Raw genomic sequence first — 27139 nt, 5'->3', positions numbered from 1 at the left:
GGATGCTGAGGTGTCAGTGTCTGGAGTGACAGTTTAGCCGAACAATCTGAACCAGAGTGTGCCTGGGCTTCATCCATGTGTCTCTTATCCAGAGTAATTACCTGGCTATTTAAGCAGCTCTTTGCCTTTGATTGCTGCCAATTGTAGCTTTGCTCTGGAGGTGTGTGCTTACTTTGTGCTTTTTATCTAGTATTTTGATCTTTGCTGCTTGACTTTGGATTCGTCTCGACCATCCGTTTGCCTAGCCCTTTTGTTGTGATCTGCTACCTTCTTGGAATATTGACCTCGGACTGTTTCCTGACTACGTCTTTGTCTAACCCCCTGTGTCTATGACGTACTCTCTTTTGCTTTTGACTTCTTGACTATCCAGCCTCATGGCTTAACCGTGAGTAGTGACTAACATCACAACTAGGTCTCTCAACATCATGATGTGTGCAGCTCTGCAACATCATGAGTGTTTAGCCAAATAATAAAAACCAAAAAACCCCAGGAGGGTGAGCAGAGTTGCTATTTTTATGAACTGTCCTGGTATCTCTGAATAGTTGGCAACCCTGATGGTGGGCCAAGCATACCAGACACGGAAGACAAAGCCGGCTGCCACGGAAGACTAGACTTCTCACATGACCAGGGCACCATAAAATTGACTTTCTAATCTCTGATATCTGCTTAATGGCAAATATCAAATAAGAATCACAATGGAGACCAGCTTCAAGACAATGGCAGACTAGATTCATCTGCTAGAATCATTAGTGTCCGCTGATTTGCTGCAGCCTTTCAGTCAATGTTATGACACAGCGGCCAAATCACAGGAACTGAGCCAGTTCTGGAAGGAAGTATGAAATGAAGCTATTAAGAGAAGGTTGTCTAGTAGTGGACAACCCATTTAAAGGTGCAACCATAGATTACGTCAACATAAGGAAAAAGTGTCTTTCTTGAACAGAATGAAATGTGGAGAGGCTGCAGGATTTACAAGAAATTGTTTAAATTCTAGATTTATGATGTGTTCTACCAGATTTTTACTTCATACTGGTATCACAAAGCTAGTGATTTAATTTATTCTTTCAATCCATTCAGGTCCTTACTAAGATCCTAGTTGATTTCTACTGCATAGTTCTCCTTCAAGAATGGATATGGACAGGGACAAGATGGCGGAGAGGATATTACACCTCACCCTAGAGATCCTCTTCCGGCTTACTGGAGAGGTGAGAGATTCTGATGACGTCACATTACATCATTCTTATCTATGGGAATAACAGATGGACAGAACTGGAGAGGTGAGGACTCTGGAAATGTCTGGAGGGAGATTTATTAATGTGTCTCTCCATAACCAGGATTACACAGTAGTGAAGACCTCTAGTGAGCGGTGTCAGGCCCCTGTGTCTGAGGGATGGGGAAGACCCCTGAGCCCAATCACAGGACCTCCACCTCACCCCCTGATACATGAGGACATCAATGACCAGAAGATCCTAGAACTCATCTACAAGATGATTGAGCTGCTGACTGGAGAGGTGACATTGCTGGGACATTATACAGTAACGCTATGAAGGGATCGGGGGGATGACGGTATCATTGTATGTGTCAGGTTCCTATAAGGTGTCAGGATGTCGCCGTCTATCTCTCCATGGAGGAGTGGGAGTATTTAGAAGGACATAAAGATCTGTACAAGGACGTCATGATGGAGGTTCCCCAGCCCCTCACATCACCAGGTAATAGACAGGACTAAATACACACGACCTATAATTATCTGTATGGAAAGAATGAATTCAGTCCCTGTATGTGTTTCCTCCAGATCTATCCAGTAAGAGGACAACACCAGAGAGATGTCCTCGTCCTCTTCTTCCACAGGACTGTAAACAAGAAGATCCCAATGTTCCTCAGGATCATCAGGTAGATGGAGAGAAGATGTCATGAGATCTCCCCTAAGATGTGTAGATGGCTGTGAAGATCTTGTGCTCAGACTTGTTTTATCCACCAGTATTATATGTTTTATACTTGTGTAATGAGAACGGTGGAGATGGCAGGATTAGAGCTGATCATAGAGGGGACTTCTCCATCTGTCTGTGACTTGTACAATATTTGTTTCAGGGTGAAGATCTGACCCAAATTAATACTACAGAGACATATGTGAGGGGTGATGAGCGGTGTAAAGAGGAGATTCCTACATATGACTACCCAGGTGAGTAGTAACCACTTAATGCCGAGAAGTCATGGATTCTTCTCCTTTACCGGTTGCTATAGTTTTGTCTTGCATTTTTTTTGCTGTGTTCTGTTAACTGTATATTTATGGTTTCCTAAAGCATTTTTCAATTTAGGTGGCTTTTAAAGAGGTTGTCTGACCCCGAAGTACCAATTTGTTTTTAGTTAATTTGTGCTGCATTGTAATATACAACACCCATATACATTTTTTTTCTCTGCCTTTTGTTCCTCCTGAATTTCACTTCATTCCCTGCACTGTTTATATGTTTCTTTTCTAGACCAGGCAGCTTCCTGGACTTTTTTTTTCTAAGCTCAGCCAGAGTTGGCACTGAGCGGAGTCCTGCCACTGCTGGCTTACACTGAGGCTGAGGCAGGGGGAGGGTCTGGCAGAGGCTGAGGCAGGGGGAGGGTCTGGCAGAGGCTGAGGCAGGGGGAGGGTCTGGCAGAGGCTGAGGCAGGGGGAGGGTCTGGCAGAGGCTGGGGGCGTGATGTCTGTTGTGATGTTAAATCCAGTCTCTGCCAGACAGGAAAACTCTAGAATGAGGAGAGAGCTGGTTACAATCCCAAGTGTGATATCTAGGCAACAGTGCAGAATGCTGACAGGGAGTATATTACAAACTGTCAGCACTCTGCAGCCTAGGCACGCACACATAATGGGAAAAAGCCTGGACAACCCCTTTAAGTAAGGCAGTCGTAGATATAGTTCTTGTGGCACTGGTTCTGATTCTAGTAGTTTAACTCCCTTCAGATACAATGGTCAAAGCGAACACAGCATCATAGGAGTTTGACAAAGGGCGAGTACTCTTTGTCTGACCCTCACACAAGGTGCCTGAGAGTTAATCGCTGAAATGAGTAGGTCTGTATTATCTAACCAATCTAATGGCATCATTTTCAAGACTCTTTAATAAATCAATAAATATTGTAAGAGGAAAAAAAGTGAAAAATACTGTACTGTTTAAAATAATTTCATAAGTTATCAAAATAGTGTCCATAAAAATCTACAGCTCGTTACACAAAAGAGCCTGTTACAGTTCTGTAAATAGAAATAAAAAATTAATGACTCTCAGAATGACTCTCAGAATGACAATCAAAGTAAAAATAAAAAATTGATTATCTAGTGCAGAAGTATTAATACAAAAAATTAAATATATAAATTGGGTATGACCATAATCGTATCAATCCGCAGAATAAAGATAACATATTAATTATACTGCAGGTGAAAGACGAAAAGATTTAAATCAATTACAGTTCTGTTCCTTTTTTTTTGGTCCTAAAGTTATTCGTTTCAGAATCTGGCGAGGGGAAAAAAAAAAAATTAGTTCTCCCTCGCAGAATTGCGTTCAATTCTGCAAGATGTGAATATCATAAAGTCTAAAATAATATAAAAAATAAAACCAAAAGCAAACCCTCCAATGGCTAGGTAAAAAAAAAAGTTTGCCAATGGAAAAAAAAGTAATAAAAAAAAATATATTTTAGTCATTAGGGCCAAAATTGGCTTCATCTTTAAGGGACAACTGATCTATTTGAGATCTCTTTTTTTTTCCATCCCGTTTTAGACAGTTAATAACTGAATTTTGCTATTTTATATAGAAATGTTATAAAATATGACTATAACTTTAACAATATAAGGTAACTTACTTTATTACAAATTAATTTGTTTTATTCTTGGCAGATTTCTTTAAATCAGATGATCATCCTATCACGCCAGATATATATGAAGAGCATGTCATTGTTCCACTTGTACCCTCAGACCTTCACAGCATAGATCTATCATTTGGGCAACAGGTGCTAGCTTCAGATTTATCAAAGACTGTTAAGCAAAGCAAAAGTTACAGAAGTGGTGATAAAGAGCGAAGAGCTTACAAAGGAGTGAAGCCATTTTCATGTTCACAATGCTGGAAAAGTTTTAACTATAAATCAGATCTTGTTATACATCAGAGAACTCACACAGGGGAGAAGCCATACTCATGTTCAGAATGTGGGAAATGTTTTAATCGGAAATCAAATCTTGTTGAGCATCAAAGAACTCACACAGGGGAGAAGCCATATTTATGTTTAGATTGCGGAAAATGTTTTACGTGGAAGTCAACTCTTGCTGTACATCAGAGACTTCACACGGGGGAGAAGCCATTTTCATGTTCAGAATGTGGGAAATTTTTCAACCAGAAATCAGATCTTATTAGACATCATCGAATTCACACAAGGAAGAAGCCATTTTCAGTTTCGTGCTCAGAATGTGGGGCGTTTTTTAAACGGAAATCGGATCTTGTTACACATCAGAGGATTCACACAGGAGAAAAACCATTTTTATGCCCAGTGTGTGGGAAATGTTTTAATCACAAATCTAATCTTGTTACACATCAGAGAACTCACACAGAAGAGAAGCCCTTTTCATGTTCAGAATGTGGGAAGTGTTTTAAGGCTAAATTTGATGTCATTAAACATCAAAGAAGTCACACAGGGGAGAAGCCATTTTCATGCCCAGAATGTGGAAAATGTTTTAATCGAAGATCAAATCTTGTTGAGCATCAGAAGACTCACACAGGGGAGAAGCCGCATTCATGTTTGGATTGCGGAAAATGTTTTAAACAGAAATCAACTCTTGCAATACATCAGAGAATTCATACAGGGGAGAAGCCATTTTCATGTTCAGACTGTGGGAAGTGCTTTAGCCATAAATCAGCCTTTGTTATACATCAGAGAAGCCACACTGGGGAGAAGCCGTATTCGTGTTCAGAATGTGGGAAATGTTACAGGGGTAAAGTAGATCTCGTTCGACATCAAAGAAGTCATACAGGAGAGAAACCGTATTCATGCCCAGAATGTGAGAAATGTTTTAATAGGAGAACAAGTCTTTTTGAACATCAAAAAACTCACTTACAGTCTAAGCCATAATTATGTTCTATATATTACAACCACGTCACAACTTCATAAACATCAATGATAGTAGACGTTTTCTTTTTTAAAACATACATTTAATGGATGGATCATACCGAATGTAGGCAAAGGGGGTTAAAGCATTTCAGAAAAGCTCAGTTTGGGGTACGGAGGTTTACTGGCCCTCCTCCGGCCCAGCTCTGAATCTGTTTTTATTATTTTACTTGAGTTTTAATTGAATTTTTCAAAGATAAAGTTACCGAAAGACAACATAGAGAATACTCAAAATATTAGCAAACATTACATATTAGTTTGACTTGGTAATCTATCAGTAACCGAAAATGAACTCTGCACTGAAGAACCCATATTATACCTGGACAATGACACATAAGGGAAGGAGTGAATCTATTTCGGCCTCTAATACCAGGACTACCTTTCATAATGTGGAGACACAGTGGGAGTCCGTAATCAATCTGCATCGTTTATCCCCTGTTTTGCAGGTCAGGAAGTTATATGGACTTATACAATGGGTAATCAGCATATTAGCAAACATTGTTCAATGACCCTGTGTCTCTATCCCCCAAAGATAGCAGAAAATAAGTTACAACAAACCTCAACGTTCAAGACAATAGTCTGTTTCTTGACCTACCTAAGAAAAAACACTTCAATTGAAGAGTCCACTTTCAGACTTATATGAACAATAGTCTGTCTCCTGGCCTGCTGAAAATATAAGTCTGGCATAATTAAGGTTAAATGCTGTGTCGTCACAATAACCATATCCATTAACAGTTCCTTTGTCCCAGTGTGTGTCCCATAGAGTCTAGATTTCTTTGAAACGTTTGATTGTGTTATTCAATAAAGCCGTATATTCCATACGTTGCACATCTTGCATACGCGTGTGCAAGTTATTATTTGAACGGGGTCCGCTCAGAATCTTTGACATTGCTTCCTGAGTCTGTTATTAGATGAAGAGCTGATGTCACATCAAGAGAACGGCAACTAATCAGTGAGCTCCGTGGCTTGAGCCATCAACTTAAGCAGAGCCACTGACCTCAATTCTTGACTGCAGCACTGTCGATGTGACATTAGAGCTGCAGACATTAACAGAGCAATGTCAGACACTCAGCCCCCGAAACAAGGGTGTAAAGTACAGTTAGTTTGTTTTTAAATAAACTGCAGCCATGGGTTTTCCAAAACCGGAGAACCCCTTTTAATATTAAGTCAGTAGAAACAGTGTTTTCTCTACCAAACTGAATTTTGATTTGGGCCTTCAAACAAGACAGTGATCCCAAGCATAATTCAAATTCTAACAAGGACTTGGTTTCAGAAGATGTCCAGGAAGATTTTGGAGAGGCAGTTACAGTTGTCGGACTTGATCATCATGGAAAATTTTGGGCGTTGAAGAAAGCAGTAGAAAAAATGTAACCTTACAGGTTACGTGTACTAGAATCTACGATGGGACTTGATGCGACGAACTAGCTCTGCCATATTTGTATTTTGGATTTTATTTTTCTCCTAATATGGGGTAATTGGCATCTGCATCATGGGGATTTTGCCTTCCTCTGGATCTAAACACTAGGCCTATAGGTTTAACTTGATGGACTTGTCTTCTTTCAACCTTAAAACTATGTGATTATGGAACCCAAGAATATTCGAAAACTGAAGGCCAATGCCTATGAGGACTGGTCTAAGATTCCTCAGGAATGTTGCCAGATGTCTTCTATTTGGCTATGTATCATGTTTGCAGAAGGTCATAACAGCCGTGAGGTGCTCTACTAAGCCCAAGAGTCATGAAGGGGTTGATTCTGAGACTGCAGTTTGAAGAAACCACTTTATGTACGCTATTTAGACAAAAGTTTTGGAACACCTAGGTTGCCACCATTGTAACAAGCCAGTTTGTGAAAATTACTACATCATCATCTGTAAGTGGTATTTTTGAAAAGTGGAAGCTTTTAGCAGCCACAGTAACTTGGCCATCTAGTGTCGGACAACATACAGTCAGAGAACAGCAGCTCTAAAAGTCACTGAAGACCCGGGGTCTTCCTTGGGCACAATACTACTCAGACAACACAGGGTGAGGGTAAAACAGTGTGGCAATATTTTGTTGAACCACCAAAAGGACAATAAACACATAGAACAGAACAGTTCCAGCAAATACCCAAGATGGTAGAACATTACACAGTCTCACCCTCTGGCCCACCTGGGATAGAACAGCTGTGACTTTGGGACTTACAGAGCCAACTACCTCAACCTGTGGCCGCCCCGCTTTTGGCGGGCCCCCACAGAGAGAAGGTAGCGGCAAGCCTAGGAAGATGACCATCCATCGAGGTACAAGGCCAGGAGACTGAGGGTCCCACCCTGGCCTCTGAGAGTTTCCATGGGTTACAGGCGACCGGAGGGTCCCACCTGGCAACCCTCAAACAACATATCCACGGGGCCAGGTGACTTCAGCGTCCCAACCTGGACTCCCCAAATGTATCCATGGGCTCTCTAATGGTCAATGGAGCAGATCCATATCTTTCCAGTCAGGGCCATATACCCTTAGGTTGGAATCATGTAGAATCCATATCTGTGTCTCTTTGGTTAAAGCCATGCTTCCAAGCTGATGGTCTGAGAGAGTCTGTGATCTTTGATTCTCCTTGTAAAATCTGCCTGCTACAGAGGCACATGTTCTTTTAAATATACATCCACAGGTCAAGGGTTAGGGATGATCTTATTCCACAGAGCTCAGGTCTCATTGTTTGTGCATTTCATCAATTTACGTAGTTTGTCCTCCTGTTTTGTAAGTCAACAAGCCACAGGGTCCACACAATGGTTAATCAACATGTTTAGCAAACATTCATTGTTCTACACTGAGTCAGGGTCCTTCTTGACCAATCACAGAAATACACATACATTTACAAGTCAGCACAATGATAATATTGTATTTTTCTTGGATTAAATAATTTAAACGTCTGGCTGATTAAGATTATAAGTTGTGTCGTCACACCTTGCTTCAAAGCTGATGGTCTGAGTGTCTCTGATCTTTTATTCTCCTTATAAAGTCTCTTTCAAATCTCTTTGCAGCAGGATGAAAAAAACCCTTTTTATATTTACATATAAAGTAGTAGTTAAGGTCATCAGTCACAGGTCAGAGGTAAAGGTGGAGGGCTCACTCAGGTCTCATTGTTTGAGCTAATCAATTTACATAGTATAGCAGGGGGCTCTTTAAATCAATGTTCAGATGGCTTAGTATAATATGCAATTAGCATAGTGTAAAGATCTGAGGTTGTGGGTTTCAATGACCTCCCTGTAAGCTCCTGTTCCCGACTCACTGGGGCTGTACTTCCATGTTGCCCTCGTCGATTAGCAGACCAATCATCAGCCAATCTTGCAGCCTCATCCAGGCTGAGTGGTTTTCTATCTGCCACCCATTCTTTCAAATTACCTGGGAGCTTTGACATAAATTGTTCCAGCATGACTATATCCATTACATGTTCTGCTTCCTGAGCCCTCAGTCCTTCTATCCACCGAGTGCATGCCGTACGTAGTGTGTTGGAAAACTCCTGATGTGTGTGTACAGCGGGCTTGTCAGTCTCCCGAATCTTCCTCCGGTAGGTTTCCAGCGTGCCTTCATACCTCTCTAGTAATGCGCTGCGAATGGTATAGTAACATCTTTGATCCCCAGAAGACAAGTTATTAAAAGCTTCTCTTACTTTTCCGGTCAGGCCAACACTCAAAAATCTGGGCTAGTCACTGACTGATACATTATGCAGCATACAGAGGTTCTCAAATAACCGGAGATGTTCATCAATATCCAAGGTGTCCTCATTGAACTGTGGTATATCCCAGTACCTTAAAGATGCGGGCCCCTCTCTCCTGTTATCCACTGTCCTCTGCAATGTTGCGGGTTGGGGTACTGCTACATGCACACCCAGATATTTGGTTAACACTGCCGCCCGCTCTCCGTAGCCCGATCTCCTAGCGAGTCCAGCATCCGCCTCAACTGAGTCGGTCGATCCTCCACCATCTGGATGACAGCCCTGGGCTGTTGTCCCTCATCCATGTCTGAACTGACCTCATGTGGTTGTTCCTGGTCCCAATCGTCCAAGCGTTGCATTAGGGTTGCCCGATTGTCCTCCGGCAACCACTCTAGTTCTCAGAGCAAAGGGCTCTCAGATCCCACCTGCTGCCACCATTTGTAAAGATCTGAGGTTGTGGGTTGTAAGTAATCACCTAGGCAGGTTAACGATGCAACAATATTTTATTGATCATAGCCATGGTAATAAAGCAATTCCAGGTAAATGGCCAAAATACCGTTCTCTCAGTCCTTAAGTTCCCAATCTGGGTTCAGAAGTTCCACTGGCTTTGTATAAGGCCATACTCCCTGTTTCCCAACTTTTTGGTTGGCCCACAGATTTCGTATCTCCAGCCAGTATAGTCTGTAGCCACAGTCCATGATCCTCTATCCAGTAGCAACAGTACTTGTAAGAAATTTTAAATCCAACCGACATAATCCATAGTGGTAACATGTTTATCCACCCATCCTTCCAAATCCACGGTCTCCATCCTCTTCCTTCAATCCTTCCACCCAACTCTGACTAAAACATGTCTGTCCTTTCTTTCCCTGGGATCTGTCCCCTCCCAGGTCAGAAGTGATCACCCTCCCCCTTAAGCGTTTACTGTTAGCTAAAAACAATGAAGAATATTGTAGAAGCCTTCATCTGAAACTGCATGTAAGACCCCCTGTGGTGATGGCTCCACTGTGTCTACAATCTACACCCACATAATGAGATTATTGGCTGTTGGAACAATGGTTAGATACTCCTGAGATACAGATATCCTGAGATACAGATTAGTGGATTGCTGGACATTTTACAATTGAATCTAGTGCACATACTGACAAGTTAGCAGAACTATATAAAACATAACAAGTAAATCACTAATAAAACACAATAATAATATTGAGAAAAATGGTGGTCCGTTGCTGGAAAAATATCATAGTCTTTAGTAAGTGGGCAGCTCCTCACACATAGTAACAAACCTCATTGTTCACAGTCAAATAGAAGACTACATTCAGGGTTCTACAAATGCTTGTCTGTCCTTCTTGACCCACCAAAGAAACACACAAGTTCTAAAGTCAACAAAAACACAATAGTGTGTTTCTCTTGGCTTAACAAATCTAATCTTCTGGCTGATTAAGATTATAAGCGGTTTTGTCACAGTCACCAAAGCTCTTCTGAACACAAAAATTGCACCAAAAACATCCTGGCATGGGTTTCCATACGATGTGGCATGGATGAGTAGCTCTATGCAAGCCTTACATCACCAAGCGCATTGCCAAAGATCAGATGGAGAGGTGTAAATGGTAATTACACCCCTCTGTATTTTTCTAGAGGTGTAGTGACAATTTTGACTGCATGGGTGTTTTCCAGAAACAAGCAGTAATGGATGTTGCTGAGTGAAAATTGAAAATCTGCCATTGTACAGTAATGACTGTACATTCTAGTGCCCATATATTGCGCCCAGATCGTGCTTCTGGAGACTTGGACCCCATAAATTAAGTGGGCTCTCATCGCTACAAAAATGCCAACCATGTGGATGCTAAATGTGGTTTAGGCACAATTCGTCCCAGAAGAGAGGAGGCATTTGGATTTGGAAGCGCACTATCCACTGGATTTTCTTGGGGGGAGCCATATTGCTTTTCCAAAGCCTTTGTGTTACCAGTAACGTGTAAGCCCCCTATATTTCCATTAACAGATGACAGACCTGAGTGGGGACTTGCTTTATTTTGTAGATTGAGTTGAAGCTTTTGTTGGAAACATTTTACATCACATTTATCCTGTGCTCCACATTGAGCACTTATATCGTGGTTTCCATCTAAATCTCCAAATGATGTGATTCAGATGAAACCCCAAGGGATCCATTCACTATAATGAGGCAGCGGAGTTACTCTGGACTCCATCTGGCCTCTGTTCATTTGGTGTCCTTCTTTTCAGAGGTGCACAAAACTGTGGCCAACGGCACTTTTATCCACGCCTAAAAAGACAGACCCCGCCTGATTTTTGGCCAGACGGCATCCACACTGCCTCCATCTGCCTCACTATAGGGAATCTTCCGAAGGGGGTTGCGTCTGAATCACGTATTTCAGAGGTTTAACCGCACAGGTTTTTTGTTACCATTTTCGGGCACGTGATATTTTTTGATCGCTTTGTATTCCTATTTTTGGGAGGCAGAATGAACAAAAATCAGCAATTCAGGAATTTGTTTTTAGATTTTTTTATTCTTTGGGTCAGTACGATTACAGCGATACCACATTGAGTCCTATTTTTATGTTTTGCCGCTTCTACACAATAAAAACAGTTTTATAGAATACCGTAATTGTTTTTGAATCGCTCTACTCTCTATGGTGGCTTATTTTTTGCAGCAGGACAAGACATTTTTTTTTATATCTGACTTTTTCATAGTGTTTTTTTTATTCCACTTTTTTCCGGCTGTATGATAATTATTTTTCATTTTATTCCAACGTTATTTATTCTTTTTTTTATGCAGTTCACTGAAGGGATAACAGAAGGGATGACAGTTTTATAGATCAGGTTGTTCCGGAAGAAGTAATACCAAATATGTGTACTTTTTCTTTGGTTATTTTTGTTTTTACATTAATATATGTATTCATCTGTATAATATTTTTCTTTCATTTTTTTTTAAACGTTTTTTTTTTTATTATTATTATTATTATTATTATTACTACTACATAGTCCCCCCCCACCCCCTATGGGACATCAACTTTCCCTGCCCTATGCGCTTTTACATTGCAGTATCAATGGCTGCTCCAAGCAGGAACTTACAGACCATCAAACCTGGGTGACCCCGCTGCCAACTCCTGGACAGGAGGTATGTGTTACCGAGGTGCCAAGCCTCGGTGATGTAGGACCCGGAAAAGCAGGCTCCAACATGTACAGTATAGTGCTGAGAGGTGTTTTTAATGGGCCCAGATTTGGGGTCCTGGTTTTAGGAATGGCTATATTGCTGGGAGGGACTGGCTGTTCCCTTACCTCCAGTACCAGGCCTTGGAATGACTTATTTAAGGTAGTTCATCTGCTTCATTCAGTCTTTTGTGTCTGAAAGTAGAAATAGAAACCCCTCTGGGACTTGGGCCTATTTGTGTAGATGAGTAGACCTGTGAATATTGTTTGATCTTTGACATAGGTTGAGGGCTGGACTTTATTTTGTTCGGGTGAGCCCCGCACTGACATACCTGTGCCTACTGAATGCACTGTTTATTTTCTTTTTATATTTGTGGCCATTTTGTTTAGATTCCTATGGAAGTTTATGACCTTTAATAAATCATCCTGATGCATCAAGAGACTTTGTACCTGTGTGAACGCTATCAGCTGCCTGAAAGCAAGCTAATCCCTACAAAATATATACATATTACACGATGCATCAGCGCACTGCGACTAATGAATTCATGAACTCCAATATTGCTGTAAACGTTAAAAACATAAGCTACTTTAGTCAGTGTTTTTTGATCAAATGGTGCACAAGGCTCCAGCCACGTCAAGGTGTACCGAAATATGGATGGTCCCTTACCACAATATGTCCTATGTCTCCATGTGCCGAACCAGTCTCACGTGAATGGAGAGTGAAAAGGATACCGGGCATAGCTCGCAACTAAAACCTTGTGTGAGAAGGATGGGTTGATAAGGGTGCTGAGCCCTGGAGGCATCACCCCCGCCCCCCAATATGTACTACAAAACAGAAAAAAAATAGGTCCTGTACATCTTTAGTATTAGATTAATATCACTTCATCGTGTCAGTCTACCGTTATCGAGAGTCAGTGCACCAGACACCGTAGCAGTGCGCCGAAGGAACATTTGCAAGGAGAGTATGTGCTGTTGTGTAAGGGATGTTTGCATGTATATAGGAGGCTATGTGAGGACTCACACTCTGTACAGGTGACTATGTGGGGGCTCACACTGTATATAGGGTCTATGTGGGGGTTCACATGGTACACTGCATATAGGTGGCAAGGTGGGGCTCACACTATATATAGGAGGCTACTCACACTATATAGAGGCTGTGGGGGCTCACACAGTATACTGCATATAGGAGGCAAGGTGGGGGCTCACTATATAGGAGGCTACTCACTATATAGGGGCTGTGTGTGGGCTCATTCTGTATGTAGGGGGCTGTGAGTGTGCTCATACAGCATATAGAGGGCTGTGGGCGAGCTCATACAGTGTATAGGGGGATGTCTGCATACTTAATTCCGCTCAATATTAAGTGATACAATTAACATAAATGATTATCGTTAATATTCACATTGAGCAGAATTAGTTTCAGCCTGTTGGTTCAGCCTCTACAACAGTCACAGTCTCTCATGTGGCTCCTCGGGAAAATGAATTGCCCACCCCTGTAGCGATGAGGCGACTTTTGTCTTGGATGCAATGACATCCAGAGATTAGCTTGGAGACTATATGGGCAATGCCATGAGAAGGCCTTCAAAAGTGAACGTGACACCTGTTCTATCCCTGTATTATGGTGTGAGGTGGCATAATTTAGCCAGATACCTCTTTACTTCATTCCCAGTACACTAACAGCTTAGCGTTCATTGCTTTGGTCATGGAACCAATGGTACGGCCAATTCTCTGAAGTGTCCCAGGAGCCAACAACCTAAGGCCATAATTTGCTAGTGTGACTGTGAGTAGCTTGCATGGCCTAAACGTGTTACCATGGCCTACAGCGTCTCTGGACTTGTTTCCCATTGAGCATATCTGGGATGTTATTGGACAATAATTAAACAGATTATTGATTTTCCCAAGTGCATTCAGCATGGAGAATATTCCTCCATCTGTGTAAGCTTGGCTTCTGTTGCATTCATTTTTGCAAACTCCTTGCTGGTTAACCCTCTGCTTGCTACACCATCGTTTGCGGTAAGCATCAGAAACTGATATTTACTGACTATTTACTATGCAGCATTCATCTTTGCCAACTTGTATTTTTAGAAAGCCTCAAACATGCTGGTTAATCCATCTTTTGCTGTAGCATGACGAACTGTTATTGAAGACTGTTCACATTAATTTACTATGGGTCCTGCTACCTCTATCACTGTGCTGCTTCAGACCTTAAGTCTTCTTCTACATATCTGCCCATCTGGTTCTATGGCTTCTGGTGTGTCCTGTCTTGCTTCTCTGTCGGCTATCCAGCTTCACTTGTCCACGTCCTCGATGTTTGACATGCCCTTCAGACTGCTGTGCCAACATCATGGTTTTGTGTGTCCACCCTGACCAGCAGTTTCGTTGATCCACCTCACCAGATGAGCTTAGTAGATTGGACGTTTCCAAAAGATGTTCTGGTATCACCCCTCAGAACTTGTAGACACATGATATCTATTGTTAAGAAGGAAAATGCAAGCTGTACCTTGTATAAAGCCAGAGATTAGAGTAGTCATAACCATTTAATAAAATCAGGAACTATGTCAACTGGCACTTTTAGTTCTACTACATAGATAATTGTCTCCTCTATGTCTCTTCAAAGGGGTATTTGGGTGCATCCAAATTTTTGGCAGCCCTTGCAGTCACTGCATATGCAATAACAGTATAGGAGACCCACTCTTTAATAATGGGAACAACAAAGCATAGCCGGCTGCTGGCCCTCTAACAATAGTAAGGGCTGACTGATGGCCCTGTAAAAATAGGCTTTGTGACTTTCAGAGTCCCTCCTTCATAAATGAAACAGGATGTGTCTGATGATGTGTCACACACCACATTGCCAGATAAGGTTGTAAAATGTTAAAATGACATTTACTGGTGAATGTATTTTTCACTGTTGAAAGCAATGCAAAAGTACAAAAAACGCATCAAAAATACTACATGTGAACCTAGCCCAAGATGTGGAGTAGCATTTTTTGTTTGTGGTTTTGTTTTGCCTTATATACACAAGTCATTACCCTGGAAAGAATTTTCCTTAACGTTTTTTTCCAGGGAAATCCATTTTGGTTTCGTTTTTGTATGTTTTATTGTCGGTCCATAAAAGTGGCGCAATACTCTGACCACGTTGTTGACAGCAGTGACCTGGGAGTCAGAAATGCTTCCAGGGGTCTTCCCCATGCTGTTCCCATGTCATTTCAGCACTGTTCCCATCGATTTGGCCAATTTATAGGCCCCCTCCAGACCTCCGACATTGGGCTCATTGCTCGGGTCGAGCACCCAAGCATTATGATTTGCTCGACCCGAGTATCGAGCATCCGAGCATTTTAGTACTCACTCATCACTACTGAGCACACAACTCAAAGGGTGCCAAAACTTTTGCATTGGCCCATTTTCCTTTTTGTAATTTTTTAAGTGTAAAAGATGAAAATATATACCGTATTTTTTGGACTATAAGACGCACCTAAGTTTTAGAAGAGGAAATTAAATTAAAAAAAATTTAAGCAAAAAATGTGGTCATGATGCACTTTTAAGGGGGAGGGGGTCTTCTGCTGACACTGGTATAGGGGTAATGTCTCCCAATTCTGACAATATCCCCCATCCTGGTATATATGCCTCCTCCCCCCTTTCCTTTTATATGTGGTCCCCATCCCCATCCTGGTATGCCTGGCATCCCTCATGCTTATCCTGGTATGCATGGCTCCCCTCATGCATATCCTGGTATGCATGGCACCCCTCATGCTTATCCTGGTATGCATGGCACCCCTAATCCCTATCCTGGTATGCATGGCACCCCTAATCCCTATCCTGGTATGCATGGCACCCCTAATCCCTATCCTGGTATGCATGGCACCCCTAATCCCTATCCTGGTATGCATGGCACCCCTCATCCCTATCCTGGTATGCATGGCACCCCTCATCCCTATCCTGGTATGCATGGCACTCCTCATCCCTATCCTGGTATGCATGGCACAGCAATCCCCATCCTGGTATGCATGGCACCCCTCATCCCTGTTCTGGTATGCATGGCACCCCTCATCCCTGTTCTGGTATGCATGGCACCCCTCATCCCTGTTCTGGTATGCATGGCACCCCTCATCCCTGTTCTGGTATGCATGGCACCCCTCATCCCCTATCCTGTTATGCATGGCACCCCTCATTCCCTATCCTGGTATGCATGGTACCCCTCATCCCCATCCTGGTATGCATGACACCCCTCATCCCCATCATGCTGCACATTAAAAAAAAAATAAACACCCCTACTCACCTTTCTTCCCTCCTCCAGCGCTGCGTCCTGTCTGCCTGCACTGATCTCTCCATGTGAGCCGCGCATGACGTCACTGCCATGCGCGGCTCACAAGGAGAGATCAGCTGCCGGAAGTCACTGCTCCCCACGCCAGAACTGTGTGCGCGTGAAGCAGTGACTTCACTCTCCTTCATAGCCAGCACACAGTGGAGCCGCGCTGCGGCTCCTGCTGCTGCCGGCTATCTCCTGTGCCCGCTCATTAAAGGGCATGAATATTCAGCCCCTCCCCACTGGCATGGAGAGAGGTTGAATATTCATGCCCTTTAACAGCGGGCACAGGAGATAGCCGGCAGCAGCAGGAGCCGCAGCGCGGCTACATTGTGTACCGCTAATATGGAGCTTGAATATTCAGTGCTCCCCACGCCCCATGGGCATGGGGAGCAGTGAATATTCATTTTCTTTAACCGTGGGGACAGTATAGGCTGCAGCAGGCGGCTGCTGCCTCCTGTGTCCCGCTCCTCCACCGATACCGCTCCCCCCACATCACACATAAATATACGCACCACCCCATTTTCCTCCAAAATTTTAATTTTGGAGGAAAAAAGTGCGTCTTATAGTCCAAAAAATACGGTGTGTGTGTGTGTGTATATATGTATATATAATTTCATCTTCAACTTGCTTAACTGTTCACAATAACAGGAATTTTGACCAGGGGCGTCAAAACTTTTACACGTCACTGTAAGTGGAGGATACTCTCGCTCTTTTTCCCCATATAAGTGGAGTATACTCTACCTGTTTTCCTCAGATAAGAGGAGGAAAAGCGAGAGTATCCTGAGAGGACTGACATCTGTTCTGCTTCCTCTTTCCCTCCCTTCTTTTGCCTCTTCCATTGCCTGTCTCACTCCTGGGGGTTGATGGGAGATGTAGTTCTGTCCCCTGCAGGTTTATATATTTCCCTCCACTGAATGACTCCGGGTCACATCTGGTCTGCTGGTATAAAAGGCTCGGTACTGTTATATATACTCCTCCCCTGATCACATGACTGTGACCTCATCACAGGTCCTGTGCGCACAGAACAGCCATGTATGTGGTGTGCGGCTCTGCAGGTGAAGGTACGTGGAGATTCCCCATTAAACCCCTCAGTGTTGACTATTGCCTTTTTCCTCAGATGTAGCTATATGAGGTCTTGTTTTTATTTGTAGGACGAGCTTTATTTTTCTAAAGTGACTTATTTATTAAGTTGATTTTAATACATACGGAGCTACTGTTTCCTCTCCGGCCCACTATCTGACCGGTAGAGGGCCGGTAGTCCATCCAAGACAGGCATAATAGTGATGATCTATCCAGTGATCAGTCATCAGCATGCGCGTTCCGAATATTTCCTTCAACTTTTATAAAATTTTTATAGTAAAATCTTTATAAGGGGATTTCATGATCTGATCTGCTGTATACTCAGTACTTTAATCTTATTAGGACAGATATAAAGTCTTAGCTCTCTATCATCATATACCCCAATATCTCCAGTGATTGTATTATTACATAGAATTATTGATGACGTTACATCTTCTCATCTTCTTCTCATTCAGGTCTCTACAATATCGGATCCTCTCAGTGAAGATCTTCTATAGAAGAGAATTTTACTCGATGAATAGGGAGCGAGACAAGATGGCGGAGAGGATATTCCACCTCACCCTAGAGATCCTCTTCCGGCTTACTGGAGAGGTGAGAGATTCTGATGACGTCACATTACATCATTCTTATCTATGGGAATAACAGATGGACAGAACTGGAGAGGTGAGGACTCTGGAAATGTCTGTAGTGAGATTTATTAATGTGTCTCTCCATAACCAGGATTACACAGTAGTGAAGAAGACCTCTAGAGAGCGCTGTCAGGACCCGGTGTCTGAGGGATGGGAAAGACCCCTCAGCCCAATCACAGGACCTCCACCTCACCCCCTGATACATGAGGACATCAATGACCAGAAGATCCTAGAACTCACCTACAAGATGATTGAGCTGCTGACTGGAGAGGTGACACTGCTGGGAATGCTGGGACATTATACAGTAATGCTATGAAGGGATCGCGGGGATGACGGTATCATTGTATGTGTCAGGTTCCTATAAGGTGTCAGGATGTCGCTGTCTATTTCTCCATGAAGGAGTGGGAGTATTTAGAAGGACACAAAGATCTGTACAAGGACGTCATGATGGAGGTTCCCCAGCCCCTCACATCACCAGGTAATAGACAGGACTAAATACACACGGCCTATAATTATCTGTATGTAAAGAATGAATTCAGTCCCTGTATGTGTTTCCTCCAGATCTATCCAGTAAGAGGACAACACCAGAGAGATGTCCCCGTCCTCTTCTTCCACAGGACTGTAAACAAGAAGATCCCAATGTTCCTCAGGATCATCAGGTAGATGGAGAGAAGGTGTCATGAGATCTCCCCTATGATGTGTAGACGGCTGTGAAGGTCTTGTGCTCAGTCTTGTTTTATCCACCAGTATTATATGTTTTATACTTGTGTAATGAGAACGGTGGAGATGGCAGGATTAGAGCTGATCATAGATGGGACTTCTCCATCTGTCTGTGACTTTTACAATATTTGTTTCAGGGTGAAGATCTGACCCATATTAATACTACAGAGACATATGTGAGGGGTGATGAGCGGTGTAAAGAGGAGATTCCTACATATGACCGCCCAGGTGAGTACTGACCACTGGATACAGAGAAGTCATGGATTCAGTGGTTGCTGTAATTACATGTTTGTTTGTTTTTAGGATATGTTACACAGTTTTTAATATGGATTTGACGTGTAAACCAAAAATATGCACTTTTTCTGTTAATTAACGCATTTTAGTACTAACGTTTTAATGCTCGAATTGAAATAAAGCTTTTTTTTTTTTAACTTCTAGAAATCCATCGGGTTACAAATTTTAACGTAGATATGGAACTTCAGGTCTAGCAGTGATGATAGACTGAGCCGGGTCATACGTAGAAATCGGGCAGCTGGACATCTAAGCGTTGGATTGTTCCTGACCTGATTATTCGATTCTGAGAGGGTAGCAGCAATTGTGTAGACCAATCAAGGGATAATTTAGAAGTAGAGTAGGGTAAAAAGCAGGGTCAGAACCTAGTAGCTACAGTCTCTATCTAAACTAATAACTGACCACGACAGATTGGCTAAAAGGACGCGTAAAAAGACGGACTTGGTGACCCTGTGCATTACGTGTAGTGTGTCCTCCAGCACCACTATGGACTCTATTGTGAAGGGTGGTTAAAAACGTGATGGCACAAAAGTGCGCCAACATAAGGTTAATTATTTAAACGCGTTTCCAGGTTTTCAAACCTCTTCATCAGGAGCAAGCCACAGTGATGATGTGATTTGGTCCTGATGAAGAGGTTTCAAAACCTTGAAACGCGTTGACATAAACCACATTCATGTATCACCTTCGTGTGTGATCTTCTCTTTGAACCCTGGGCAGCGTTGACTCTGAACCACCGTATTCCTCAATTATTGCAACGTATCTCCTTGGTTGGTCCTCCTGCAGCCTTTACATGCTTTTATAGGAGTGGAAAGTTGAGAGAGGAAAAACTTGGTGGCCCAATGTTGTAACCAATTAGCCTCTGCTTTAAGGTCTACTGTTGCCGCCAGTGATCTATATTATACATATATAGAGGAACATTCAATACAATATAGAAATTAAAAAATACACTTTATTACATCATAATTTGAAACATCTGATTAAAAATAGAAACCATAAAAACTAGGTAAGACGGATATATTTATGCGCGAAGTATCTTGTTTTTTTTTCTATTTTCTAGAGCAGTAAAGCAATTCCTATTTCATGTTTGCATGCTATAGCGTTACAGAGTGCAGCTTTATTTGTTAGTTATATATGGAGGCGGCCACTCTTATTATGCTCCTGTTCACACCTGGTCTCTATTTGGAAGTGTCGGTCAGTCTTTGATATTTGTATACATAGGCTCTCTGACCTAGCACTCCACTCATCAGCCTATGGTGGTTTTAAGCACAGCAGGATCCTACCTACCCAAATAAATGTAGGCCATCAGCCTAGGAGAGGATTCACATTAGGTTAGGCTTCCAGCAAAGAGAATCGCCTTGTCGTGGCTACTGGGCATGTAGGAATTGGCCAATTTATTCGCTAAGTATCTTCGTTTTTTCCTATTTTCTAAAGCAGTGAAGCAATTCCAATTTCATATATTTCATGTTTGCATGCTATAGCACTATAAAGTGCAACTTTATTTGTTAGTTGGAGATGGCTCTTAGTATGCACCTGTTCACACCTGGTCTCTGTTTGGAAGTAATGGTCAGCCTTTGATATTTGGATAAATAAAAAAAAGGATAGGACACCTAAGCATACAGTCTTAAAGAAGCACCTCCATTAACATTTTTATTAGCTAAACTTGGGTAAATGTATGTGAAGTATAGGTGTAGGTGCATTAATCTACTCACCGATCGCCATCTTCTCCAGTTTCCAACTCTGCTCCAGTCCTCTTCTGGATCACATGACAGCTATTCTGACTTGCTGGCTCACGATGGGTTTCTGTGTGTGCCAGAAGTTGCTTTTACAATGTCTATGGAACTTCATTCTGCAGGTCCATAGACATGGATTTATGCTATAATTTGTATAGAAATACAGTACAGACCAAAAGTTTGGACACACCTTCTCATTTAAAGATTTTTCTGTATTTTCATGACTATGAGAATTGTACATTCACACTGAAGGCATCAAAACTATGAATTACCACATGTGGAATTATATACTTAACAAAAAAGTGTGAAACAACTGAAAATAGGTCTTAGATTCTAGGTTCTTCAAAGTAGCCACCTTTTTCTTTGATGACTGCTTTGCACACTCTTGCAAAGCTAGAATATAAGACATTTCAGTTGTTTCACACTTTTTTGTTAAGTATATAATTCCACATGTGGTAATTCATAGTTTTGATGCCTTCAGTGTGAATGTACAATTTTCAAAGTCATGAAAATACAGAAAAATCTTTAAATGAGAAGGTGTGTCCAAACTTTTGGTCTGTACTGTATGTATAAAAAAAAAGTTCTAAAATCTATAATAATAATAAGTAATCTATTATAATATCAAATCAAGGCACTGTTATTTAAAAATAATAAAATCTTGTTTTCAGATTTTAAAGCAGATGATCATGGTATCACACCAGAACTAGATGAAGAGCATGACAGTATCCAAGATATGCCTTCACCCCTTCAGAGTGATAATCTATCATCTCACCCTGTTCAAGAAGTCCAATCTTCTGATTCATCGCAGACTGTTAAACAAAATAGAAGCCACCAATGGGATGTTGAACGTCAAATTGTTCACACAGGGGAGAAGACATACTCCTGTTCAGAATGTGTCAAATGTTATAGCATTAAATCAAATCTTGTTAGGCATCAGAGAATTCACACAGGGGAGAAACCATTTTCGTGTTCCAAATGTGGGAGATTTTTTAACCAAAGATCAGATCTTATTTCACATGAGAGAACTCACATAGTGGAGAAACCATTTTCATGTTCAGAATGTGGGAAATGTTTTAAATGGAAATCCGTTTTAGTTAGACATGTGAGAGTCCACACTGGGGAGAAGCCATATTCTTGTTTAGAGTGTGATAAATGTTTTAACCATAAATCATGTCTTCTTACACATCAGAGAATTCACACAGGGGAGAAGTCATTTCCATGTTCAGAATGTGGGAAATATTTTTCAGAGAAATGCCATCTTATTAGACACCAGAGAATTCACACAGGGGAGAAGCCATTTTCATGTTCAGAATGTGGGAAATGTTTCATGGTTAAATCAACACTTGTTAGACATCAGAGAAGTCACACAGGGGAGAAGCCATTTTCATGTTCAGAGTGTGGGAAATGTTTTACAGAGAAATCAAGTCTTGTTACACATCAGAGAAGCCACACAGGGGTGAATCCATTTTCATGTTCCGAATGTGGGAAATATTTTACTCACAAATCACATCTTTTTCAACATCAAATAATTCATACGAGGGAGTAACAATTTTCCTGTTAATTTATTGACAAATTGGACAAGGAAATTGGAAATCTAAGCGTCTACAAAAGTAAGAGAAACCAGTCGGCACTAAATGATAATCATGAAATAGAAGTGAGTGAATTTCCTAAAATCCGATTCAGACTTGACGACAAATGTGCTCTGGAGTGTCAATTAGACTAGATAAATGTACAGAACAAGAATTGTATACATTTGCATTGAGTATTTATTATTTTTGTTATAAGATATCATCTAAGCCTTTTTTTCGAAACCATTGACCATCCTCGTTGTGACCAGCTTCTGAGGTAGATAATGGTTCTCATGGAAAAGAAGTCTTTTTTTTCTCCAAAGTGTACCAGGAGCCATTTTTCAATATGACCTCTCAAGGTCGCATATTGCCCGTGCTACTGTGAGCAGCCTGCGTAGCCTAAATGTGCTCCCATGGCTGCAGCGTCTCTGGACTTGTCTCCCATCAAGAGCATTTGGGACATCTTTCGTCTGTAGTTTATAAAGGGAGCTGCCAGCAATGGATCTTGATGATTTGCCCAGGTGCATTCAGTGTAGCAGAACATTCCTCAATAAACTTATTGATCGCAGACAAAGCTGCAAGTGCCGGGATTTCTGCACGTGGCGCTCATACTCCATACTGAATAAATCAAGATGTATTTCATGCACTAAAATACAATTTAATTAATTAAAAATCATACAATGTGATTTTCTGTTTTTTATTTTTAGATTCTGTCTCTCAGAGGTGAAGTGTACCTACGATAAAAATTACAGACCTCTCCATTCTTGCAAAATCGGCAGTGTAACAAATACTTATTTTCCCCTCTGTAGCAGGGTTAGGTTATAAAAAAAATAACCCAAGCTCTAAACATCTCACGGAACACTGTTCAATCCATTATACAAGAATGAAAGGCGTATGGCACAACAGCAAACCTACCAAGACTTGACCATCCACCTAAACTGACATCCCAAGCAAGTGCACTAATTACAGAAGCAGCCAAGAGGCCCATTGTCACTGCAGAGATCCACAGCTCAGGTGGGCGAATCTGTACACAGGACAACTATAAGTCGAATACTCCACAAATCTGGCCTTTATGGAAGAGTAGTAAAAGAAAGATATTTTTGAAAGCAAGCCATGTAAGGAACACAGCAAGCATGTGAAAGAAGGTGATATGGTCAGATGAGGCCAAAGTAGAACTTTATGGACTAACTGCAAAATGTTAAATGAGGCAGAAAAGTAACACTGCACATCACCCTCAAGACACCATCCCAACCGTCAAACATTGTGGTGGCAGCATTATAATGTGCGTAGGCTTTTCTTCAGCAGGGACAGGAAAGCTAGTCAGAGTTGATGCTAAGATGGATGGAGCTAAATTTGAGGAAAACCTGTTAGAGGCTGCAAAAGACTTGAGACTGGGGCGTAAGTTTACCTTCCAGCAGGACAACGATCCTAAACATCCTGCCAGAGCTACAATGGAGGATTTCGATCAAAGCATATTCATGTGTGTGAATGACCCAGTCACTGTCCAGACTGAAATCACATTGAGAATCTCTGGCAAGACATGAAAATGGCTGATCACAGACGTCTCTATCCAATCTCGCTGAGTGAGAGTGAGTGTGCAAAGAAGAAGGGGCAAAAATGTCACTTCTAGATGTGCAAAGCTGGAGAGACAGAGCACCTTCTTCCACATGCTTGCTGTGTTCCCTACATGGTTTGCTTTCAAAAATGTCTTTCTTTTACGATTCTTCCATAAAGGCCATATTTGTGGAGTATTTGACTCATAGTTGTCCTGTGTACAGATTCTCCCACCTGAGCTGTGGATCTCTGCAGTGACAATGGGCCTCTTCGCTGCTTCTCTAATTAGTGCACTTGCTTGGGATGTCCGTTTAGGTGGATGGTCAAGTCTTGGTAGGTTTGCAGTTGTGCCATACGCCTTCCATTTTTGGATGATGGATTGAACAGTGTTCCGTGAGATGTATTGTTCAGAGCTTGGGCTATTTTTTTTATAACCTAACCCTGCTACAGAGGGGAAAATAAGTATTTGTTACACTGACGATTTTGCAAGATTTCCCACCTACAAAGAATGGAGAGGTGTGTAATTTTTATCGTACTGTGGTAGATCGCTTACTCAGCTACACACTGTTACGGATCCAGGTGGTGGAACCAGGCGGGAGTTGACTGTCCGCAGATAGGACAGGATAGTATCCTGTTGGGATCTCTGGCGAGCGACTTCCTGGTACAAGTCTGAGAGCGAAGGAGCCTGGGAACCACCGGATTCCATGGCCTGTGCAAACTGTTACGGATCCGGGTGGTGGAACCTCTGTGCTGTGATGCAAGAAGGGACCAGAGGGGCGTAACTAAGTGCCTACCCGGACCGACCCTGGCCACACGGCGGCTTAGTCGACTCCATGAACCAAGGAGGGATCGGGAAGGTGAGCCAGGTGCCACTCTGGGACCGACCTTGTGTGAGAGCAGGCGACTCCCACGGGTCTGATGGCTGAAGCTGACAGGCACAGCAGATGAGCACGGCTGGTAGACAGGCAGATGATGCGGGTAGGCAAACAGGAGGGCACGGCTGATAGGCGGGCACGGCTGGCAGACAGGCGGGCATGGCTGATAGACAGGCTGGCGTGCACAGGAACCTGAGGGCTGAGGAGAGGAGAGTGTTAGCACACAAACAATAACCTTGCACAGGCACCTCCATTTTGGAGGAGGTGCTTTATATAGGAGCAGTCCTCCAGCCATTGGCCGGGGACTCTTTAGGATGGCGCGCATGGCCCCTTTAAGAGGGAGGGAGCACGCGCCCCCTATGTACAGTGTCCAGGAAACTGCGCATGGTGCGCGCACCCAGGGCAGAAGCAGTAGGGGAGCTGGAGGACGCCGGACCGGAACTGCGGCAGTGAGGGGATCGGGGTCTCTGCCCGGCAGGAGGCAGAGATGCCGACGCGACAGTACAATCCCCCCCTTTACGCCCCTCTTCTTTAAGCCCGCAAGAAATTTTTCTACAAGACTAGGGGCATGAATGTTCTCCCTGGGCAGCCAAGACCTCTCCTCAGGACTTAACCCCTTCCAATCCACAAGAAAGAAAGTCTTTCCTCTTACCCTCTTAATGGCCAAAATGTTCTCTACCTCAAAGACGTCCTCAGCGGAGACTGGCGTTGGAGTGGTACCGGGATAGTCAGAGAAAGGATTAAGGACAACCGGCTTGAGGAGAGACACGTGAAAGGAGTTGGGGATCCGTAAGGAGGCCCGGAGTTTCAGCTTGTATGCCACTGGATTTATTTGGTTCAGAATCTCGGAAGGACTGATGAACCGCAGGCCCAACTTTGTATGATGGTATCTTGAGACGGACATATTTGGAGGAAAGCCAGACCTTGTCTCCCGGATGCAACAGAGGCGGATCCTGACGTCTCTTATCAGCATGCTTCTTCATCTGCTCAGAGGAGTGAAGAAGCGCAGATCTAGTGTCTTCCCAAATCACCGAAAATTCACTGACTAGAGACTCTGCGAAAGGATTTTCCACTGAAAAGGAGACTGGAAACGGAATCCATAAACCACAAAAAACAGAGACTTAGAGGACTCACTCACATGGTTGTTATAAGAAAACTCTGCCCAAGGCAGGAGTTCTACCCAATCGCTATGGTGAGCGTTGACAACGTGCCGAAGAAAACAGGTAAGGATCTGATTGATACGTTCCACTTGACCATTGGACTGAGGATGATAGGCCGAAGAAAAGTCCAAAGAGACATCCAGCAACTTGCACATGGCTCTCCAGAAGTGAGAAGTGAACTGAACTCCTCGGTCCAAGACAATGTGGAGGGGTAAGGCGTTGAGACGGAAGATGTGACTGATGAAGTCCTTAGCCAGCACAGGTGCAGACGGAAAACCAGGCAGAGGGATGAAGTGAGCCATCTTGGAGAAGCGGTCAGCGACCACCCAAATGACAGTACAACCGGCCGATACAGGAAGATCTGTGATGAAATCCATTGCAATATGTTGCCACGGAGCGGAAGGCACGGGAAGAGGAAGAAGACGACGGGCTGGAAGGTGCCTAGGTATTTTGTTACGGGCACAAGAGGAACAAGCCGCGACAAAATCCGCAACATCCTTGCGCAGGGTGGGCCACCAATATTGTCGGGCAATGAGCAGAAGCGTCTTCCTCTGGCCGGCATGACCAGCCAGTTTGGACGAATGACCCCAGAGTAAGACCCTCTTCCGATCCTGATCCGCTACAAAGGTCTTACCAGGAGGTAGATGACACAGGTCAAACGGAGCAACAGTCATTATTCTGGAGGGGTCAATGATGTGTAGAGGCTCCTCCTCTTGGTCGGTAGACAGGAAAGAGCGGGATAGAGCGTCGGCTTTAATGTTCTTGTCTGCCGGGCGGTAATGGAGAGTGAAGCAAAATTGAACAAAGAACAAAGACCATCTAGCCTGACGTGGATTTAGTCTTTGGGCGGTCTGCAAGTACACAAGGTTTTTATGGTCAGTGTAGATGACCACCGGGTGCAGAGCTCCCTCAAGCAAGTAGCGCCACTCCTCCAGCGCTAATTAGATGGCCAGCAGTTCTCCATCTCCTATGGAGTGTAACATACCTGGCGGCATCCTTGCATAGTGGTCCATCTCCCACTGTGCAAGAGCGCGCACTTGATCTCCAGTCCAGACTGCCACTCTGGCTTCTTTCCATGTTGTCTGCTTTGCTTTGCTCTTGATGTTTAGGGCGACGCCCGCTGAACTTCCTGTTTCTTGTAGCTGCTGCTGACACTCCCCTGATGCGTCCTCAGCCTATTGCTGTCTGTCACCTGGTATTTAACCCAGCTCCTCCTTGGAATCCTTGCCTGAGCATCTTGTTCTGTCAGTT

The 27139-nt window shown here is 43.0% G+C and overlaps 1 protein-coding gene across 1 annotated transcript in view; it reads left to right on the top strand.

The window, feature by feature from the left end:
- The window catches only part of LOC141204940 (uncharacterized), a 231570-nt gene that overhangs the window by 50783 nt on the left and 153648 nt on the right, over window positions 1-27139 (top strand). Inside the window, 11 exon segments of the mRNA XM_073663980.1 lie at window positions 1583-1706; window positions 1790-1887; window positions 2086-2176; window positions 3869-5084; window positions 11871-11946; window positions 17821-17952; window positions 18082-18261; window positions 18345-18468; window positions 18552-18649; window positions 18848-18938; window positions 21400-22273. Of these exon segments, the coding sequence (XP_073520081.1) occupies window positions 1583-1706; window positions 1790-1887; window positions 2086-2176; window positions 3869-5084; window positions 11871-11946; window positions 17821-17952; window positions 18082-18261; window positions 18345-18468; window positions 18552-18649; window positions 18848-18938; window positions 21400-22273 (3104 nt within the window).

This window comes from Phyllobates terribilis, unplaced genomic scaffold, assembly GCF_046119375.1.
Source record: "Phyllobates terribilis strain yellow unplaced genomic scaffold, ASM4611937v1 Scaffold_136__1_contigs__length_4911898, whole genome shotgun sequence".
Classification (NCBI taxonomy): domain Eukaryota; kingdom Metazoa; phylum Chordata; class Amphibia; order Anura; family Dendrobatidae; genus Phyllobates; species Phyllobates terribilis.
This window is presented reverse-complemented; position numbering and strand designations above follow the sequence as displayed.